The sequence below is a fragment of the Urocampus carinirostris genome, chromosome 8 (genome assembly GCF_059441175.1).
Source record: "Urocampus carinirostris isolate Australia breed hairy pipefish chromosome 8, RoL_Ucar_1.0, whole genome shotgun sequence".
NCBI lineage: Eukaryota > Metazoa > Chordata > Actinopteri > Syngnathiformes > Syngnathidae > Urocampus > Urocampus carinirostris.
In genome coordinates this window covers 19384444-19406733 of record NC_142356.1, presented here as the reverse complement: position 1 = coordinate 19406733, position 22290 = coordinate 19384444, and the positions used below count along the sequence as shown (strand labels likewise).

The 22290-nt window shown below is 38.8% G+C and overlaps 1 protein-coding gene and 1 pseudogene across 4 annotated transcripts in view; both read left to right on the top strand.

Moving 5' to 3' along the window:
* Nucleotides 1–22290, top strand: part of npnta (nephronectin a) — a 79021-nt gene that overhangs the window by 24205 nt on the left and 32526 nt on the right. The window contains exons 3-5 of one of the 4 annotated variants that reach the window (XM_088341871.1): nt 2100–2150; nt 9193–9285; nt 17916–18002. In XM_088341871.1, the coding sequence (XP_088197997.1) occupies nt 2100–2150; nt 9193–9285; nt 17916–18002 (231 nt within the window). The remainder of the gene's footprint in view (nt 1–2099; nt 2151–9192; nt 9286–17915; nt 18003–22290) is intronic. The other 3 variants (XM_088341872.1, XM_088341873.1, XM_088341874.1) reach the window with 3 other exon arrangements.
* LOC148361132 (U2 spliceosomal RNA) lies at nt 3857–3946 on the top strand (annotated as a pseudogene).

Sequence of the window (22290 nt, the reverse complement as noted above, 5' to 3'; positions counted from 1 at the left end):
GAATTCAGTTAAAGAACTCTTGCAGGTCCAAAATCAATGCAGCAAAAGCGAAAGATTAATTTATGTCCCAGACAGGCCACATATTGGTTTTCCGGTGGGCTCCAAGTCTTCTGAGGCCAGGATTTTTGTTTGACTTTCTTTGTTTGGACAAACACAAATATTATGTTTCCACTCGGTCACTTGAGCTTTGAAAGCGGCGATTAAAAAAAGGGGGAAAATGGTAAAGCGATACCGTTTTTTTTGTTTAACTTTGTCGCCTCGATCTCTGGGCAGCCTTCTTATCGTTTAGTTTTACTCAGGTTCCACGTCAAAGTGCGCTGCTGCTAGAGCTGATACGTAGAACAAATGAGGAGAGGGGGATTAGTGGTTATATAAGCCCATGTTTTAAGGTTTTTGCAACCTTTTGTTGTGGGCATTAAAACACACAGTAAATGAATAGACATCAACGACAAAAGTAATCCTTGACGATTATTCAAAACTACCTTTTTCTTGGCAAGCCCCTCAAACAATAATAAATCTATCATCCAATTTCAACTAATATAGACACATTTCCCTTGACACATTTTTATATTACAAGTCCTAAAATGTTTTCAGTGTTCGCTACTTCAAACTAAAATAGCAGACTTCCTTTTGATATTTGTGCATAGGCCCAGAAAAACCTTTTCATGCGGCCACTTAATATTGACGAAGTAACCAAATCTTGCATTAATTGATTATACTGGTGTCAAATGATGAGGTTTAAAGTTGTTTTGTTGATGCCCCCTTTATTAAAGCCATTCATAACAACAATTTAAATTGTTTTTAACTACATGGTAAGAGTACGAACACATTGTCAAGCAGTGACGTGCAGTCAGGGGAGGCAAAAAATCATCCACTTGTCAAGAACCAGAACGGGATCAGGACCCAATCGCGTGACGTTCTCACCCAAGCCTTTATATTACGGGAAATGGGGAGTCATGCACGTTAGGCAGCCGGTCTGGCGTGGAAAGACAGGAAGCCAGAGATCGATTCCAATTGCCGGAGTTGATACCGGACAGGACGGGACAAGATAGAAAACGAATCAGGATATCGAAAATAAACAGGAGAAACTAGACGGGAAATAAAACTGGAGAAAATAACAAACAGGACAAAAACAAACGGAAACAAAACTGGAACCTGAAATTAAACAGGACCAAAATAAATGGGAACGATACCGGACTGGAAATACCAACAGGAAAACAGGACCGGGTCAAAACCCACGTCTTGTGGGGCAGAAGTTCGTTTGACGGGCTGACAAAGGAAGCAAGAGAGCGCTGAGCTTAATATAGACAGAAAGCCAATCTCTCAACGAGCCGCAGCTGGCGCCACACAGGCGGGGCCAATTGGGCACCATGGCAACCGTGACACACACGGGCGGGGGCCAATTGGGCACCATGGCAACCGTGACACACACGGGCGGGGCCAATTGGGCGCCATGGCAACCATGACACCAATACGAAATAAAAAATACGTAAAAGGCTATATCAATTCAGTCTCATTTAACTTCAGAATCGCTGAATATTTTATTAATATAATTTGTATGTAACGTATTACTGTGCCAAATGTCTGCACATGCAGAGTGAAGGATGCAATTTTTTTGTCTCATGGCAGAGGGTGACAGTTAGACCAAGCATTCTGATTTGGCGCACACCTCAATCCCAAGTATTATTATTCGTGATAGTTTTAGCTAGCTAACAGCAAGTGGTTAAGATAGAATACATATTTGAGGTTGTTGGAATTTGCCATAACCATTTGCAGTCTTGATTTTTATGCAACTAAAAGACTAACACATGTGACTCCAGAACTTTTAATTTTTATTTTTATTTTTTTTTTAAGTCACATTTCCACTGAGCACCCTGATTCAGTTCACAGTGTGGAATAGGAATTTTAATTTGTTTACGTCCCCAAGTTAAAGTAAATAGTAACATGACTAGGTGGCACCACAAAAACATAATACAGATTCGCTGGTGAACTGAACAAGTTTGGTGGAACTGTGGTTTTAAAAAAAATCACTAAACCCCCTTACTCCACTGTCAATGCCTGCAACTGTGTTCTTGTGTGTATGGCTGTTTGTCTTGCAGCTCCCTCCGGCTTAACTCACAGGCTAATCGGGATAAGATGCCAGCCCCAAGGTTAGCTCCACATGTTGCTTGGTTGTATGATTGTGGGTGGAATGGAAAGTGTGAGGTGGGCACGTACTCTTGAGTTTTTATTTTTAGATTCAAAGTCACCCCCGATCACCTTGCCACCTAACCCAAATGCAGCGTAAGTCTTCATAGTTTGGCCCACAAAGGTTATGCAGTGCCAATGACATAGCTCAATTTTGGGTATTTTTGAACACCAAAGAAACAAACTCAAATGACGTTTTTTTTCATTGCTTTGAAGATTAATTTCAAGTTGTGTCAAAAGGTGGTTGTGATAACCATTTATTACTATTATTTCCCATCCATTGATTTTCTGTATCAACATCCTACACTTACGAGCTTGATTCTATTCCAGTTGATTTGGGGTGATCAGCACCTTGGACTCGTGCCAGGCTTTTAACACATTCTCTGCCATCGACAGTTATATATGTTGAGGATCCATTACAAGTAATCACATTTACACCAATGAATGGATTTCTGTAGTGTAGGAGTCGATAATTCAATTCAATTGAGGGTTGCCGGATACAATGTCATGGTGAGTTTAAACTGCATCGGGTTTTTCACAAGAAAAGCTCTGATAATAATATTCTACTGTGTCAAGTTGCTTGGTTTCATGTTTTAACGCAAAATAAGATCTAAAGAAATGAGTATTTTTTTGTATATAACGAAATTCTTACCAAAAAAAAAAAAATCAGTTTAACATTTTGCTGGTGGACACAAAAAAGCCAGAACAGAAGCAGGTGTACTCAACAAAGGATAGTATTTATCAGGGTTGTGTAGGGTTACTTTAACTTGATTACTTTCAATTACTTTTGGATTACTCCAATACCAAATATGCGAATAAAAGACAAAAGAAACTAAATATGAATAAAATTACAAAATTTTGTGCAGGCTTGGGGAGTAACGGAATACATGGAACGGCAAAAACGATGTTGGCAAGCTGTTTGGATTTATTTTCATTTTGTTTCTGTCGCATTTTATGTTAGTTTTGCCGGAGATCAAAGAGATCAAAGCCATGAGAAAAAGCTTACCACGTGTTGTAAGTCATCATTTTAATCATATTTAGTTTATTTTGTCTTATATTAGCATATTTGGTATTGGAGTAATCCAATTAAAGTAACCCTACCCAACCCTGATATTTATTAGCAAAAAACAGGAACAACAAACAAAAACAACTAGAAGTGTTGAGACCATTAACAAAGACCACAAATCCCACATGGAAATAGACAGCAGGATGAAAGTGGCATGGAAATGAGACCCGACAATCAGAGTGCTGTCCCAACAGTCAATATAAAGGCTTGGTATAATTAGGGACAGGTGTGTGGTGAATTGGGATCAGGTGTGCCAAGTTCTAAACCCAGTTAACGGCCTCTGGGGTAAGATAGCGTACAGTTTCACTTTTTCACAGTTCAAATTAAGCAATTCTAAGTTCCTTTTTATGTATCTTAAGGCAGAATGTCTTTTTTTTGCCATTTTCTGACAGTAGTACCTGGAACTGTGAGTAAAAACAGTGCGATTATGAGATAAAATCAACTCCCTTTTCACATGTCATCTATATGACTTGTGGTCTGTAGGTTAAGATTTGGAGCTTTCAACTGTGGTTCTTGGATTGTCGAGAAGGGTAGGGTTGAGTACGTCTCCTGCATTGAAAGTGATGCTAGGTCCTTAGCCTGGCCTTCTATGAAGTCACTATCTTTGATTTTTGCATTTCGGAGATGGAATATGAGCTTGCTCTGTCCACTCCACGCATCGGCCCGGTATTGCAGTACCTCCGGGAACGGTGCTTTCGCAATGATCGCAGCAAGGCTTTGGGCTAGGACCTTAGCTTGGCCTTTTGGCTGAGAGTAAGTGTCCCGGCTCCTAGGCTTTGTAGCGTATTATGAACTGACCGATAACGGATAATGGATAATGAATAACGAAGATAGATCAATAACCCTTAAAAACCCCAACCCCAAACCCCTCACCGCCAAAACCCTGGTTTTTGACACACTAAATTCAAATGCTTTACAATAACTTTGTACTGCCTCGTTTATAATGCATACCCACAGTCAGGCTTTTTTTTAGATATAAAATATGCTTTATGCACAAATAAATATGTTAATAAGAAAAACAGTCAATGATGGATAAACAGAATAATGACATTACAGCAAAAATGTAACTTAAGAAACCAAATGTGTCAGCCTATATCAGTAAATGCGCAGAAGACGTCAGCAATACCAAAACTATATGCACCCGTGCCAATCAGAAGCCCTGGATGACTGCTGAGATACGCAAACAACTAAAAGTACGGAACCTTGTCTTTAAATCTGGTGACATGGAGGCGCTGAGATCAGCGAGGGCTAACCTGAACCGTGCTATCAGACTAGCAAAGCGAACGTACAGTCAAAAAATCCAGGAACGTTTCCTCAACAAAACCAACACCAGGGATATGTGGAAAGGCATTCAGGCCATTACCAAATACAAGCCAACCACCGCCCCAGTGCAGGACACTAGCATGGACTTTCTGAATGACCTCAACAAATTCTTTGGAAGGTTCGAGGCACAAAACGGCACCACTGCAGCGAAAGCGGTTCCAAATCAGGACGAAAGAGCACTCCACCTGGACTCATCTGACGTGAGGAAGACCCTGAGAAGGGTCAACACAAGGAAGGCTCCAGGCCCGGACAACATTCCGGGGCGGGTACTTAGGGAGTGCGCCGATCAGCTGGCTTGTGTACTAACAGACATTTTCAACACCTCGCTAAACCAAGCCAAAGTACCATCATGCTTTAAATTTGCCAACATCATCCCAGTGCCAAAGAAACCCCAGATCTTATCATTCAACGATTACCGGCCCGTTGCACTGACTCCTATCATAATGAAGTGCTTTGAGAGACTGGTTAAAGAGCACATCACCTCCAGTCTCCCCTCCTCATTCGACCCCTTTCAGTTTGCCTACAGGACAAACCGCTCCACCAGGGATGCCATCTCCTCTGCGCTTCACCTGAGCCTGACACATCTAGAGGAGAAGAACACCCATGTGCGGATGCTGTTCCTGGACTTCAGTTCAGCATTCAACACCATCATCCCACAACATCTGGTAGACAAAATGAGACTCCTGGGTTTCAACACCCCCCTGCGGAACTGGCTGCTGGACTTCCTCTGTGACAGACCCCAATCAGTGCGGATAGGTCAGAACAGTTCAGATGTCATCTGCCTCAGCACGGGCTCCCCCCAAGGCTGCGTCCTAAGCCCCTTGCTGTTCACCTTGATGACACACGACTGCGTCCCTAGGTCCGCCACAAACCACATCGTGAAGTATGCTGACGACACAACAGTGGTGGGCCTCATCAGGGATGACAACGACCTAGCCTACAGAGAGGAGGTGGAGCAGTTGGTGGGCTGGTGCAGGGACAACAGCCTGGTCCTGAATGTTGACAAAACTAAAGAGATCATTGTCGACTTTAGGAAAAACCAGCCCAACCATGCCCCACTCTGCATTAACAACAAGGCTGTGGAGGTTGTCAGCAGTATCAAGTTCCTAGGGGTGCACATTACAAACAAACTCACCTGGTCCGTGAACACTGCATCACTGGTTAAGAGGGCACAGCAGCGCCTGTACTTCCTGCGGAGGATGAGGAGAGCCCACCTGCCCCCACCCTCCCTCATCACATTCTACAGGGGCACCATAGAGAGTATCCTGACCAGCTGTATCTCTGTGTGGTGTGGAGGCTGCAGCGCTACCGACTGGGGTAGTGTGAGGAGGGTAACGAGGACAGCAGAGAAAATAATTGGGACTACACTTCCCTCCATTCAGGACATTGGCCAGAAGCGCTGCCTATCCCATGCTAAGAACATTACCGGGGACCCCTCTCACCCCCATCATGGACTGTTCACACTGCTAGCCTCTGGGAAGAGGTTCTGCAGTGTGCGGTGCAGGACCACCAGGCTCCGCAATAGTCTAGTCCCACTGGCCATTAGACTGTTAAATGGTCAATCTAACATATAGTTAACTTAAATCTAAGCGGCTGCTAATCTGACTTTTTGCACTACTGGCAGTTTTTTATAGCTTGCCACTCATTGCACATTGCTCTCTGCACTATGGTAATTACAGCGTTATTGTTACAGTGTTAATGTTACTGTGTACCTGACTTGTTAACCTGACTGCCCATTTTGCACATCTGGTTAGCTACTCTTCTTGCACTATCGGCACTATGGTAAAATACTATACGTAGCCAATTACAATACGACTTTATTTATATCTGTACATTCAAGGAAACTGTGGGGGTCAGATGCATCGACATTTCGTTCTGTATACACGTGTACTAGAATGACAATAAAGTAGATCTGAATCTGAATCTGAATCTGAAATATGAAAGTCAAAAAATGTACTATTCAAATTCGAATTTGTATGACTTTCTTAACATGATTACAACTTCTAGCATCAACTGGTTTGAACATGGCTACTCTCAAAACAATTTGTTTAAACAATAAATTGTATCAGCACCTTCGTGGCTACGCAAGTCAGGCTACTGTGACGTAGACAACGCGACAGAAGAAAAAAGCTAATGTTTAGCAACCAAGATCAAGCAGATAAAACATGTTTAACTCACTTTTCTCAAAGGCAGAAACTAACCAAAAGATGCGAGTAGGTGTAATCCTTTGTCCTCTAAACTGCAGTTCAACAGCAGTGTCAATCTCCTCCCCCAGAGCCCTGCACCCTCTTGTTCCGCCTTTCAATTTAAATCAAATATTTCACGATTACATTGCAATAAAACTAAGAGGTTAATTAATGGAATCAATTAATTTGTCAAAAAATCTAGTCTGATGGGTAGGGTTTAATATGTACCATAGGCTACAGCAGGAAGTAGCTAGCCAGTTATATTACAGGGCAGATGTACTGTACAAAATTTCTTTCTCTGTATTTCAGTTTTTCGTGTGTGTCTCACACATTTTTGTCCTGTCAGTGGGAGCTGCTAGCAAAGTATGTTGACAGACATATGCAGCACCACGTTATAAACACACCACAGATGGAACCCAAGTTTCGCGAACGAATATACAGTAAATTCCAGACTACAAGCTGTTACTGCTTCAGTTTAAACACTGTGGCTTTAAATACGGTGCGCTCTGTAGTTCGAAATTGATGGTATAATTGTGACTGCATTTCCAAGTGAAAGTTTTCCAAATTTTGAGCTTTGCCTAACTAATTAGCAGAGTGGTATCCATCTTAAAATTGCACAGGCCGCAGTAACATTAAGCATTCAAATTAAGGCGGGGGCTTCAAACTATTTGGAGTCGTTAGTTTTAGACCCCAGCTGTAAACGCAAAAACATTAGAGGAGAAAGTAAACTCCACATACCAGACCAGGTTACCCTCACCCAACTTCAGTCCTGCAAAAGCATGCTGTTATTTACTAGCGTCTCAAAATGGAAGCAGAAGACTGATCATCTTCAAAACAGCCCCTATTCGTGGGGTATCGATCACAAGGTTACTTGACCCGGTCAGAGTGTTACTTTAGTACAAATAATGTTCAAACATTCCTCTCCTCACCCTCCAGTACAGTGAAAGTGTGTCACCACTTGAACGCTAGTGTTAAAGGAAGGTCAGCCATACCAGCTAAGTTTGGCCTTCCAGCTGCTAAAGATTTTTTTTTTAGTCCCCGCCATGCTTGATCGACGCTCCCTGATCTCTCCGCCAGCTCAAAACTTATAAATACCCTTAGAGACCCTGCTGATGTACGCATCTGATCTGGCCCGGCATTCTTCTTGGTTGAGCTAACTTGGCAGCGGCGGTTCCCTCCTTTTGACCCGTTAACGAAGCGCTTGGTTCCAGGCAACTTTCCAACAGCATGCTGATGGTCCATTGGACATTTCCCACACATTAACTATCAGCAGCCTTTGTCTTTGTGCAAAACCACAGTGAAAATGAATTTGTTGAGCTTGATAAGCCACACCTCTTTTTGTTTATGCTTTCGATCTTAGTTACTTCATTCCCCAGTTCTCACGGAATCAAAGTCATAATCAAAATCAATTTGAATCTAGATTTCTAGGAAAATGTGCTAAAAATTTATTTTAAAATCAATGCTTAAGCCTACCCAAGACGGGCTACTGACAGTGAAACTGTAAACAGTGTCAAAAGTGAGTTTCTAGGACATGAAAATAATTTGGTAACCAAATCAATACAAAATGGGTCTCAAACTCAATTAACCTGGGGAAAATAGAGTCTGGGTGAGACTGGGCCACGTCAGGCTTTTTTGCAAGAAAAGTTCTGATAAAAAATTCCAATGCTCTCAAATATCTTTATTTTCAAACACAAAACAAAATGAAAAAAATAACTAAAAATTTTAAAAAAATAAATGGAAGCAATCAATTAGAAATACATGAAGTAGAAGCCACATATAGTTTCTGACTAGAAAAAAATAATTCTTGTTATTCAGCTCGGTTGCCTGTTTTAACTTTATTTTAACCTCATTAACTTTAACTTTCTAATCATGAATGGAACAGTGAACATGAGCTGTTCTGAACAAGACTTCTCTTGCTTACCTGAAAAAAGACCAAAAAACGACCCCAAAAAGACTGAAAAATGACACACACAAAAAACAAAACATTTAAATTAAAATCGACCCAAAAATGACAACAACGAAAAAGACCCCACAAATGATAGAAAAAAATCCCCCTATTGAAACGACCAAACTACCAGAAAATGACCCCCCCAAAAAGTACCCCAAAAAACTAAAATGTCTAAAAACGTCAACTTTGTGAAAACAGAGTCCACATTAAAGCACTTCACTCACAGAGCAGTTCAGCTTCTATGACAGATAATGAAATTAATTAAAGCATTATGTTCCTAAGCTGTAAACGTGTCAATAGAATTAAGCATTGCGCCCTTAAAGGTCCATCAAAGCACCATAAACAAGCTCATAGGATTAAGTCTTGTCCTCCGTAATTGCGCCATAGTGCGTTTTTACTGCTATAAAGTGTCACGTTTTTAAAAGCCAGAGTGATGAAGCGGCCAAATGAAACATTTTCTTTCTCTCTGAATTCCCACTCAGCGCTTTGCCCGTCGGGCTGCAAGCACGGAGACTGCGTTGGACCCAACAAGTGCAAATGTCACCCTGGATTCACAGGAAAGACCTGTAATCAAGGTAAGTGGGCTGAGCACTTCAATATGCAGCATTTAATAAAATTGAGGCAAGATGAGCTCAGTAAAGGTGAAAGGGATAAGGTTTAGATTTAGTTATGCATATTTCGCCAGGCTATCTTGTTTTGATAACAGTGAGGCTAATTTCTGTGTGTTTAATTCAGACGGGAAACATTTCAATTCAGCCCGAAAGGAACACTTACTTTATGTGTGCCTTTTTTGTCTTTTACAATATTTCTAACGTGCTTCTCTCGTAAAACAATATACATTATCCTTGATATGGTTTGCTATAGCTGACTGTAGAGATTTTTTATTAGTGTAAGATTTATTTTCTACTCAGATTAGAAAAATGGGCAAAATGATCTGCCATATTGAAAAGTGTTGACATATTCAGTATTTTTCTTTGATCAAAAAAAAGCTAAAATATTGTCAAAGGGGAAAAAAAAGATAAATTAGAGGCTCGTAATGTTTTTGCCAACTAGGTAGGAAAATAAAAGATAATTTATATTAAAACATTTTTTTAACAGAAAAACAAACTGAAAAGGCCCAAAATCTTTTGCTATTAGGGGACAAAAATAACTAAATTGCAGATCTGCCGTACAAAACAAATGTTGCAAATTTTCAGCAATATTTTTAAAATGAAAATTTAACCAGTAATACAAGGTAAAACTAAAAATGAAGTGACCAAAAATTACACTTAAAAAGCAAAAAAAAAAAAAATGCTGCCAGCCAGTGGTGAAAGAAAAACTAAACAAAACGATGATCAGGAATATTTTGCATTTTATTTCAACATAAACACAAATTTAAAAAATAATGAAAGTTTTCTATTTTTAATAAATTAAAAAAAAGTTAAAAAAAAAAAAACTTTCACATTGTCATAATGGAGTATTTTGTGTAGAATTTTGAGATAAGAGATTAAATTAATACAATTTGGAATGAGGCTGTAGTGTAACATAACAAAATGTGGAAAAAGTGAAGCGCTGTGAATACTTTCCGGATGCACTGTATATATATATATATATACATATATATATATATATATATATATATATAACAAAAGATATGAAAGTTAGTCACCCCTAAAAACTTTGACTTAAAGAGACTTAAACCTAATAGGACATTTTTACCTGCAAAACAGAGAAGACTAGACTAACTCCAAAAACATTTTTATTTTCCAGACTAAAACCCAATAGAGAATGCATTTTAAATTGACCAATTGAATAGATGCCTAAACTTCAAAGAAGCTACTTTCTTGGAAATAACCTATAAAATACATTCACTCTCCTGACTAAAACCACAAAGATTATGCATTTGAAAAACGAAAGAAAAAAGTGACTTGAGTAAGACGTGAGCAATCTGCAGACACTCAGTGCTTTCTAGGTGAAAAATTCTGTCAACGTGGGTGTTAAAAGTCTAGTGGCACGTGGTCACTGAGCGGAACAATCCTTTGTTTTCATCACAAGATTGCGGCTCAACTCGGAATGAGCGATCACCTCCAGTGTTTCCTCTTTCCCACCAGGATAAGATCTTAATCACTGACTGCGCATCTCAACCTTCGTGCACCTTTTTCGCGGCCTACCTTTAATGACTTGACTTGACTTGACTGACAGGATTTTGTGAAGGAAAAAAAAACTGCTTTATGGAGGAATTTAATCTCAGATGGGAAAATGATAGTGTGGTTAGCTTGTGAAGGACATTCATTGAGATTCCAGCCAAAGGCTCTCCCTTTTGAGAAATTCGGTCTCGGGGTAGCTCGGGCAACTGGTTCCTATTAAAGGTCTCAGCTTCCATATTAAAACTGAGGTCCCTGTGACCCCAGATAAGCGCGAGGTAATGGATGGACGACTCCATTCAAATTTTTCAATGCAAACTCAGCACTTGTCATCTACACTTCCACAGATATGTCAGCATTCTTCATTTATCTTTACTTAAATAAATAAACATACAGGTAAATATTCAATTTTCAAGAGCAGGGGTCTCCAACCCTTTTCAAATTCTCATGACTAATAGGGCACCTAGTTTGATATGCATTACTAAAATATAATTGCATTTTCTTGTCATTGCAACAAGTTAAATGCGCAACAAAAATAAGTGACATAATTATGGTGCAAACAATGTACAAGATACAATACCATAGTTAGGTAATAGGTTTAGGGCATAAGTAAAAAATAGTCATCTTAAATCGGAATAAAACAAAAAAAAAACAGACTTGTCCTTTGTCATTATTGCACCTTCCCATGTAAGCATTTTAGAGAATTGAGACTTATTATTTCTTTAGGGTAGTTGTAGCAATTTATTATGTTATGTTTTTACTATGTTATTACTAGGTAATTATTGGAAGGGTGGGGATAAATAGAATCAGTCAACCACGAAAAAAATATTTTTTTACTAGAATATCACAATGACCCATCTGGTGAGCTAATTTCAGAGCAGGTCTGCAACTGTCCTTAGGTGGGAACCACGTTGGAGACCCCTTACCTAGTTTGTAAAAAAATCCCTGTACATTTTTAACATCCCAGTAGAAGTGGGTAATATGTCAATATAAAATAGTAAAGGCTTCAAACAAGTTTACGATCTCAAAAAACGAAAGATCATTAGCTCGTACCTGGGGGCTGTTGTATTCTTATTTTATTCGCATTATTTACAACAGTTCCAGGCCTGGGTTTAACGCCAATTTTTGTTCACACAACAGCTAGCTGCAAATAGAATTGCTTTGGTGACAACTTGGCTTTAAACAGTATCATTACTTTAGAAGTCAACGCTAATTAGTTTAGCACCTAACATGTTTGCTGAAGAAACCGCTAGATGCATTAACAAATTGCATTGCTTTGGTGAGACTTGGCTTTAATCAGTATCATTACTTTAGAAGTCAATGCTGATTAGTTTAGCAGCTAATATTTTCGCTGAAGAAACCGCTAGATACATTAACAAATTGCATTGCTTTGGTAGAACTTGGCCTTTGCCTGTAGCATTACTTTAGAAGGCAATGCTAATTAGTTTAGAAGCTAATATTTTCGCTAACAACCACTGGCTGAGATAACTAATTGCATTGCTTTGGAGACAACTTTGCCTTAGTCACTAACATAAATTTTTAAGTTAGTGCTAATTAAATTTGCAGCCAAAACATTCGCTGATGCAACTGTGAAATGCATTAATCGCTTTGCTTTGGTGAGAACTTGTCCTTAGTTACTCTTTAGTTAGCATCACTTTTAAAGTTAATCTTATTTTAATTTAGTAGCTAATATTTTCACTGACACAACTGATAATTGACTTAACAAATAGTATATTCAAATAAACATGATTTGACTTGACATTGTTTTCGTAGCAACTTGCCTTTAGTCAGTAGTATTTCTTTAGAAGTAAATGCAGTTTAGCAGTTAATATCTTTGCTAATGCAACTACCAAATGGCTTCTCTTTGTTGACAACTTAGCTATAGTTGCTAGAATTACTTTTTAAGTCAATGCTATTCAGTTGAGCAGCTAATATTTTTGCCGACACAATCGCTAGCTGCGTTAAAAAATAGCAACTAATACTAATGTCGCAATCGCTAACTACTATCACTAGCATTCAGGAAGTGAATGCTAGGCCTAATGCTAGAGTCTTTACATTAATGTCTCATATTAAATCATGCACATTTTGATAATAATTTCCACAATTTAAACGTTAATAATATTGATACATTTCCTAAAATGTCGGATTTTTAAAATTTTGTAAAACTTGAAAAGGAAACAGTCAAAAATGCGCATATATCGAATAAAGTTTGGGGTAAAAAATTTTGTATTAGGAAAATTGTAATATGATATTTTTGGCTTTATCACCTTCCTAACATCTAAGCATCTCACACGAAACCCTCTTTTCCAATTATCCACTCCCACACTGTGAGATAGTGAAACTAAATACACTCTGAACTCACGAATTGTTTAAGCTCCCAACCTAATTTTTTTTTTCGTTTCTGTCGTCAACCTCAGATGTTATGGAAGCGGAGTAAATTATTCACGAGCTATAGATTAAACTTGCTCATTTAAATGCATGCTTTCGTTAAACTTTGATTTGGGGTTTACGATTGATGCATGTTGCAGCTCTTAATCATGTCGAGCGCCATAAGTCACCCTCCAGCTGGCGCGTGGCGCAAAAGGTCAGAGCGTTACCCCCACAGCCCAGTTTAAAGTGTTTAAACTGCGTGACGATTTGGGTAATGAAACCAGGCCTTGATCACTAAATGCAAATGAAACATGTCTGCAGTGCACCTGCATTAGGAAACGCATTCCTTTGCTTTAAGTGGGAGGCGAAGACAGATGCATGAATGACCCTGTAGCCGCTCGGACCAGCAAGGCTTTTTAAAACTCAACAGATGCGATACACAACAGGGCAAAGGTTGAGACATTTATGCCGAACACAGATTTAACAGATGGACAGGATTTCTTTCGCAGTGGTACCTCCTCATATGAACTTAAATCGCTCCAGGATCGTGCTTGTAGCTCGAATTTTCCCGATTGGAAATAATTCAAAACTCGTAGGTCCTTTTCCCACCTCCCAAAGCATCAAAGATTATCCCAATATAGTTATAAAACAAATCTTACTGATCACTAAAACAGATTCAAACAGTAATTAAACATAAAATAAATGAGACGATATTAAGAAGAGAAAATGCGAGTTCATTATGAGCGAGTCACTGTAACGGAGGGATCCTGGCATTATGACAGAACGAGCACAAGATTTTTGAGTATGTGTAAGGACTTATCGTACAAATGCAGTTTAGGTTACTGTAAGTTTCAGTTTCATTCATCACCTTCTTTTGCCCTTTTATCTGTAATTGTTGAACATTTTCGTTCCAAATACTGTAAGTATCATATACCTAAATTGCTGGTACAGTATATAAAGGTACGACCATATAACTAAACTAGCCGTTAATACTAACTCATTTGTTTGTGTGTTCGAGTTTTTCTGTTTTTTTGGGAGTGTTGCACTGCTTTATTGTTATTTTATTCAATATTACACAAGGAAAATTTAATAAATATCAAGAAAACTGCTAATTAATAAGGTAAACCAGCGGTGTCAAACTCATTTGAGCTGGGGGCCAAATGCTAAAAGAAAAAAAAAATCACGGGGGCCGGACTAGTAGGTTTAACAGAAAGAGAGAAACAAAGAGAGAGGGAGAAAAAGAGAGCGGGAAAGATAAAAAAGAGAACAAGGAAGACAACGTAAGAGAGAAGAAGGTAAGACAGAAAAAGGGAGGAAAAAGTTAGAGTAATAGAGAGAGAATAATAAAGATAGGGTAGAAAAAGACAGAAAAAGATAAATAAATAAAAAAAGAAATTAAGTGAGAAATAGGTGGAGAAAGATCAGAAGAATACGAGAAAAGACAAAGAGAGAAAGCGAGAGGAAAAGAGTGAGCATGAGAAAGAGATAAAGAAAGGGAGTCAGAAAGACAGAGAAAGGGTAAGGAAAAAGGAAAGAGTGAAGGAGAAAAATGAGAGAGATACAAATATAAAAAAGGGAAAGAGAGAGAGAGAGAGAGAAAAAGGGCGAGAAAGAAAAAGATAAACAAAAAAAGGGAGAGAGAGGGTGAGGAAAAAAGAGAAAAAGAAAGAGTTAGAGAGAGAGAAAGAAAGGAAAAAGAGAGAATAAAGACAGGGAACAAGAGAGACAAATTGATATAGAAAGGGAGAGAGGAATACTACCACAAGTGCTTTGCGAGTGGTGTCTGGCTGGGCTGACATCAACTGGACATATTTAAAACTGCTGCTCATTTTTCTCTCGCGCTTCTCTCAGTGTCGTCTTGGGGGCCTGATTATAACCCTTGGCGGGCCTAATTCGACTGCCTGTTTGAAACGTATGCGCGAAACCATATTAACTGAGTAAAAGTTAGCGAATCAAATAGTGTGTTGCACTTACATTCTGAATAGTTCGATATTTTTACTTGATGTCAAACGTAAAAAAACAAAACACTTGAGGAAAATTACTAAAAATGTTGAGTATTCAAAGGAGTTAGATCATGTTTTACTGTTATCATGGCACTTTCCTAATACTGTCTTTGGAAAAAAAACATAAAAACAAGAATAAATCAGAAAGAAAATAGAGGTTTTGAAAAAGGACTTTACTGATACAACACTAGGGCTTTTGCAACAATAAAGTATATAGAGAATTGGCATTCACTACAACGGGCTACAATCTTATTCAGCTTCCCTTTGAGGCTCTCATTATGCACGGCGAAATGCCTTTTTCCCCGCCAGCCCCATTTCAGTATTTATACAACTTCCCCTGCTATTCCTGTGCACACCATGTCGATGGGATTGCATATAAATGAATCGTTAAACAAACGGCTGTCAAGATCCTCCTCCAGATGCCTTCAACAGTTCGGGGATTTTAATCACGCTGCGCAAATAAACTCATCACCGCCATAATCTGTCCCGACAATTTGGCGGCAACGAACGGTTGCACAAGCGAACCTTCTAATTAGACGATTATTGCGTGTTGGGGACTTTAATGAGGTTGTGTTGACCCACCGTTTACAGACTTAGCTGGAGGCGCCACTTCTCCAACATTGCAACGCCTCCGTTTCGATGAGGCTTCTTAAATCCTAAATCTAGTCAACTCTTGACGAGGCGCGCCAGAGGCATGGAGTTTATAGTCTTGCTTTACACATTTTAAACGGATTTAATTATCGAAGAATGAAATCTGGGAGAAAGAAAACAAGATCGGAATGAAGGGCTAAAGGAAGACCGAAGGAAACCGAGACTTTCTGCCACGTTTTAGGTCTTGAAATAGTCTCAGACCGCCTCAATCCAGTTTCGGGCTTAAAACCCTCAATTCAAACCTTTAAGAGAGCGTGTGTAGTATTTGACCACTTGATGTCACTAGATGGTAAAAACGAGAGCCAAAAAGCACAAGGAAGAATACAGAGCATCAAGTAACCAAAACGCACTGTTTTACTTGGCAATTATTGTCTAGCCTTTTTCAGGTTTCAGGATACCCGTAGCAGCAAAACAGTGGACAATTTTGTCAGTTCCTATTAGGTGAGGCTCGTGGTATGTAAAATAAATTCTAATTTATCAACCTATGAGTATTTTTTTTAAAATGCAGGTTTATATGATAGTTTACTGTATGTATATTTTTTTATCATGTAAATAAGTATTATTTTTTTTCATGATTGAAGTTTTACCACTAGGAGGCGCTAAATATTACACAATGTCCCATTAAACACTACAATTTGTAAAACAATGGTTGGCGGCACCACATACCATTTGTGTAAATATTTTTTGTCGCAATATGAAGAAAAAAATATAACACTTAAAAATTACATCTAAAACAGTTGGCTGCTTAAAAAACAATAAAAAATAACACTTATACGTGTGAAATTTTGAAAAAGGGGTTAAGATTTAATTTCACCCTATGTTCTGGTCCAAAGCCTTGGCTCTGAAAATGATGGTCTACTAGTGAGCCAAGGGGAGAACCGCAGGTTCGAGAGCGTTGTAGAATGCTCTTCCCCCTGAGATTTGATATGCAACCTCAGTGGAAGTGTTCAAATCTAGGCTTAAAAGACACTTCTATTCTATAGCTTATGAATGACCTATATTTCCTGTTGACGATATCTGTGAATTGTTATTACAACATTGGTTGCAGCCTGGTCATCCTGGAAGGGGGATGACCTCATGTGCGGTCCCTTCTCAATGTTTCTTCATTTTCCTCATGTTGAGGTTTTTGAGTTTTTCCTTGCCCTCATGTAGGTTTTACATCAGGGGATGGTGTAATAATAGTCTGTGGTTTGCAATAATCTGTGCAGCCCTTTGAGACTCCTTGTGATTAAGGGCTATACAAATAAACATGACTTGACTTGACTTTAACTTCACACAAAGATTAATATCAAGGGCATCTTAATCAATTATAAAAAGTAGTTAATTGACTTGATAATCTATAATTTGTCGGTCATCATTGCACCTCTACTCAACCCTGGAGAACCCAAGAACATTTTCTTCTTTTGAAAAGTATGACCCGTGAGTTCTCTGGGGCTAAAATCCACTCCTACTTGTAGATTTAAAAAACAGTTTTTATATCAATAAAATAGTGAAAATGGCAAGTTCTTCTGAAAGAATCCTAAACATTTGTAAAGATCCAAACGTGTCACTTCAATGTCTCTGTTTACAATTATTGGTATCCGAAGCAGTTGAGTGTAATGCTGCCCTGTCACACATAAACAGGTGTCTGGTGCAGGCAGAAAACATAGTCGGACAGAGAGAAAGCAGCATGCCTAAAATTCCTCCGACTTAAGCGTTTGTTGTCACAGCGATGATTCGCTTCTTTAAATGGAAACGGCGGTCTTTGAGCCTCTTGATGCGCTTTGCCAAAAAGAAGGTACAAATCCGTAAGATAATGTAATTCCCTCAGATCCTACTACAATGAAGGTACGGATGAACGGCTGGCAGGAGAAAGAGAGAACACTTTCTCCCAAATGGTCATCGTCTTTGTGAATTTCCACAAGTGTAATCCTCTTTGACTGCGTAATGTTCCTCTACTTTCCAGGAATGTGGTGGTCAGAGGTGTTCTAATCCACTTTTGGTTCTCTTGTCCCTCCACTACTTTTTCTCTTTTAAATACCTCCTCTTTTTCAACCCTAAACTATTTTCTTTTACAAGAAGAACAGCTGGACTATTTGACTCCACTGTTGTGGTCCAGTCACCTTCCCATTTTTCTCCCTGTGGACCATCATCCGGTGACGGAGGGTGAGATTTATTCTTCTGACGTGGTGCATGGTGACCGAGTTGATGTCACGCTTCACCTCTATAACTTCTTCTTTGAGAAGACACCAGAAAAGATTATCTAGAGCCAAGCTAAAGGAATGCCCGCATGCAATGCCGAGCATGAGTTTATCCTGAGTCTTCACCTTCGCCATCTTATATTTCTGAAGGCTTTCTTCAACCTTTGGATGCTGCTGGCGACCAATCTTTCGCTGTTAGAACAATTCCTAGAGAACTGATCCCTCAGAAAGGGAGCTTCTTTTAATTTTATGTCTTTAGGGAATGCAGCACAGCATATATGAATGAGACTTGTTTTCACCACCTCATTTCAAACCATTTTCGAGCACCCTATTATGTGCAGCATTGTGAGAATGAAGCCTGATTTACTTTCAGCGTTTAAATTCAAATCTGTATTCAGTACTTTATTTAGCTATGCATACATAGTGTAAGTGTTTTATAAAGCAGGAGCCTGTATCTATAGATCTGTGGTTTCTATGTATCCAGGGATGGAAATGAGAGATAAAGCCTGTTGAAAAGGGATTCTATGGCAGAAGGGAAAAAGCTCTCTAGATGTTTTCTTAGTAGTCCTAGCCTTGTGAGTAGGAAATTACAGAGTACTCGGTTATTAAGCGAGGCATTTAAAAGAGATACGTTACCTATACAAATATGTAGTGTATTGTATTAAGGAAGAGCTTGTATCTATAGACGTACAGTTTCTAAGTATCTAGGTATGGAAATGAGAAACAAAGCCTGCTGAAAAAAAATTTGCATAGCAGAAGGCCAAAAGCTCGCTACATGTTTGGGTCAAGTGTTTGAAATTGTTGCCATTGTTATGTTTCTTGGTAGTCAGACTATAGACCACTTCATAATACCAATACATAAAGAAAAATGTTTAAAAAAGTGTTTGAAAACAACCTCGACACTCCCGCTCTGGAGGTTTGTCATTATGGCGTCGTCATATGGAACGTCACCGCTCCCTACTGGTTGCACCTAAGAGGACAACTCTATTTAGAAAACCAGCTCTTTTGGCTCAGCTCACTGGTGGGCTACGTTGGTCTGTTTATATAGGGAGAATTTCTTAAATGAATAATTAGATGAGCGAAGGCCTGAATATGGTGTGAATCATTGAGAAAACACATCCAGCTCTTTCGGCTCCCAAACGGCTCATCAGATTTGTTTGCTTTTTGAATAATATATTATCAATAATAATACAACATTATGCACCAAATTATTTAGTAATTACTAATGTCATAGGGATCCTTGAAAAACACATGAAGTATAGATTAAAATACTCACAGATCTACAATAAAATGGTTAGCTTTTTACACACTGAACAGATTTAAAGTGCAAAACAAAATATAAATATTAACTTCAGTGCTGTAAATAAATGATGAAATACAAAACAGTTAACTATCTACAATTCTATTTTTACCAATTTCAAAACAGATCCTCTGAAAAACACCCAAATGTATAAAGTGAAATAAGAAAAATAAAAAATCAGCAGTCGATTTAAAGATTGAATACGCACTGATTCGGAGCAATCGATATAATTAAAATGAGACTAAACACAATTGTTACCCAACACCGATAGAGCCCTTTCTTTGTTTGTAAACAAGTTGTGACATAGCCAAGCTGCGAGCGCATTGTTAAAGCAAAATGGCAAAATTCATGTCAGCTTATATCAGCCCATTGACAAATAATGATTGTAGATCCTATATAGGAACAGCTCAAAATCGCACTAAGTATGTGCAAGCAGCAAGATAGCGACTTAATTTTAGCCACCAAAGTCAACAAAAACCATTGTTTTGATCTACTGTGGATTTTTTCCTTTGAAGGTACTGGGGAGAAAAAAGAAGAGAAAAATGGCCTTTCAAGTGCTTGTACCAACCCTGAGTGGAGTTTAAGTCAGGACAGTTATTTTTCAATCCTTTCCTTCAGTAAATAATATAAAATATTTATTTTAGATCTTAAATTATTCACATAACAACTTTTCTTTTTTGAGGAGAAACAATGTTAGTGAATACAGTACATCCCAAATTGTTTTTTGGAAAAAAATATATTTCTACTATTTTAGACCAATCCCTATAAAGTAAATTATGAATTTGTCTTAATTATTTAATAGGTGAACGGCCTCACTCCTCTTAAGGGTTTCCTCACCACTCTTCAACCTTGAGCTAGCGCACTTGTAGACTTTTATCGCTTGTGTCACAACTTTTCCACTTTTATTCACTTGCTGTCTGGCATGTGCTCTCTATCCTTACATGGGCCCAATCATCTGATGTTGCAAAGGGCCTCCTTACAATGACTGTTGAATACATACGGGTTAGGGTGGTCCTTCTATATAGGGAGACTTTCCAAAATGAATAATTAGACAAGCAAAGGCCTGAATATGGCGTAAATCCTTGAAAAACACATATTGTGAAGTTAGAGACGGATCGGACATATTTAAGAAAAAAAGGCTGTTTTTTTATGCTGCAGACTAAAGATTGCTTTCTTGCTTTGCCAATGATGAATAAGATAGAGGTTCAGTTATTTGTTAATCTGATTGTGCCTCACAAGACACGAGCCTCCCCACACGTCACTACCAGCTAAATAGATTGAAGGACCTTTCTAAATTTTCTAGGCATGCAAATAATGGTTGACGTTTGCTTAAGGCTTGTCTCTCTCTTGTACAGAGCACAGATATGGAACACATTTCAGCTGCATTAAAAGCTAATGCCAAGTGTAGTCACTATTATTCCACCAGGCATTAGGAGGCCACCAGCCGCTATTATTGGAGAGCATTCCATCATGTGCCCAATTGTACCCGCGCTTTACAGTACGTTAATTTTAGACGGTATGTGCAAGTCTCGCCAACAAAGCGCATTTGTCGGTTGTGCTCAAGCTGGCGTCATTTACAAAGCAGTGTGACCTGAATGCTTTGTCACGGTGGAATCTATATGAGCCCACAACGCTGTTACCAAAATCAAACTGAGTTTATTTACCAATGTCATGGAGACAACTGTTGATGTTCTTTTTGGTCCCAGTTGATCTTGGGACTTCAAACTCTTTGTTAGCATGTGAACCATTCCGTTTGTACTCTCATCTTTAAGCTCTTCTTACACGCCCCATAGAATTCACTGAAGGAGACTAATTGGCTCTCCTTTTACCAAAGCTCCGCAAATAATAGTCTTAAAATATAAGCCCTTTAACGAATGGAAAAATATCCTTTTGTACTTCCTTTTTGGATAGACGTCAACGTACATTAAGCTGAGTAATAAAGCCCCCAGATACAGGTATGGCAGTCTGATTTTTTTCCCCACTACATTCCCACTACAGTAATCCCTTGTTTTTTGCGGGGTCACGTTCTAAAAAAATTCTTCAGTAGCCAAATCCTGCAAAGTAAAAACATGTATTTATTTATTTATTAGATATCAGTAAGTTATCATAAATACGACTGCATCAAAAGAACAAAAAAAGTTCTACAAATAACACACAACGCAGAATTGTAGTTGAAGGAACAGTCTTTATTGTCATTTTACAATCGTATAACGAAATTGGAAGGCTTCTCCTTTAAGAGTAAGAAAGCAATGTCGAGATTGGCTGGCTAGATGCGCGCTAGCATCAGGTATTCTCAGGTTGATTACTGTATTTTCACGACTATATGGCGCACTGGGTTATAAGGCGCACCCCTCATAAGGCACACCGGACTATAAGGCGCTACAGTGGGAACGTCAACAAAACAGTCAGATAGTTCAGTCAAACTTTAACCCCTTAACATTCTAATGGCTCACAAAGCAAATATGTGTCTAAGACACGTACGAACACAAACGTACGGACACGGTGTTACCTATCACTCAAATGCGTCATTCCACATATCATTAGGAAGGTTAAACTCTTGGGATTCAAGAAATGCCAACCATTTCTTAGTTTCTATTTTCTTTTTCGCTGGCAACTGGAAACTGTGGTTTTTTACTGTGCATATGACAATAAACACTTTGTATTAAAAATAGACTTAACACAGAAATATCAAGATCAGTCTGAATGTAGCAGTTTCCCCCGAGTTGTAGCTCTAGGTCATCTGTTGTATGGGAAATGTATCTGGCATGGGTGAGATACAGGCTCGCCAGGGGTGACTTGCCTGAGTCGTTACATAGCTGCAGCAATATGCCGGACCTGCAGCCCGCTTTTTCTTTATTTCCCGACGGTGACATGGTATTTTCCCAGACCTGATAACAATCCACAATCCAATTTAATCAGTGAGTTAATTTAAATGTAACGAGCCACTAAAATA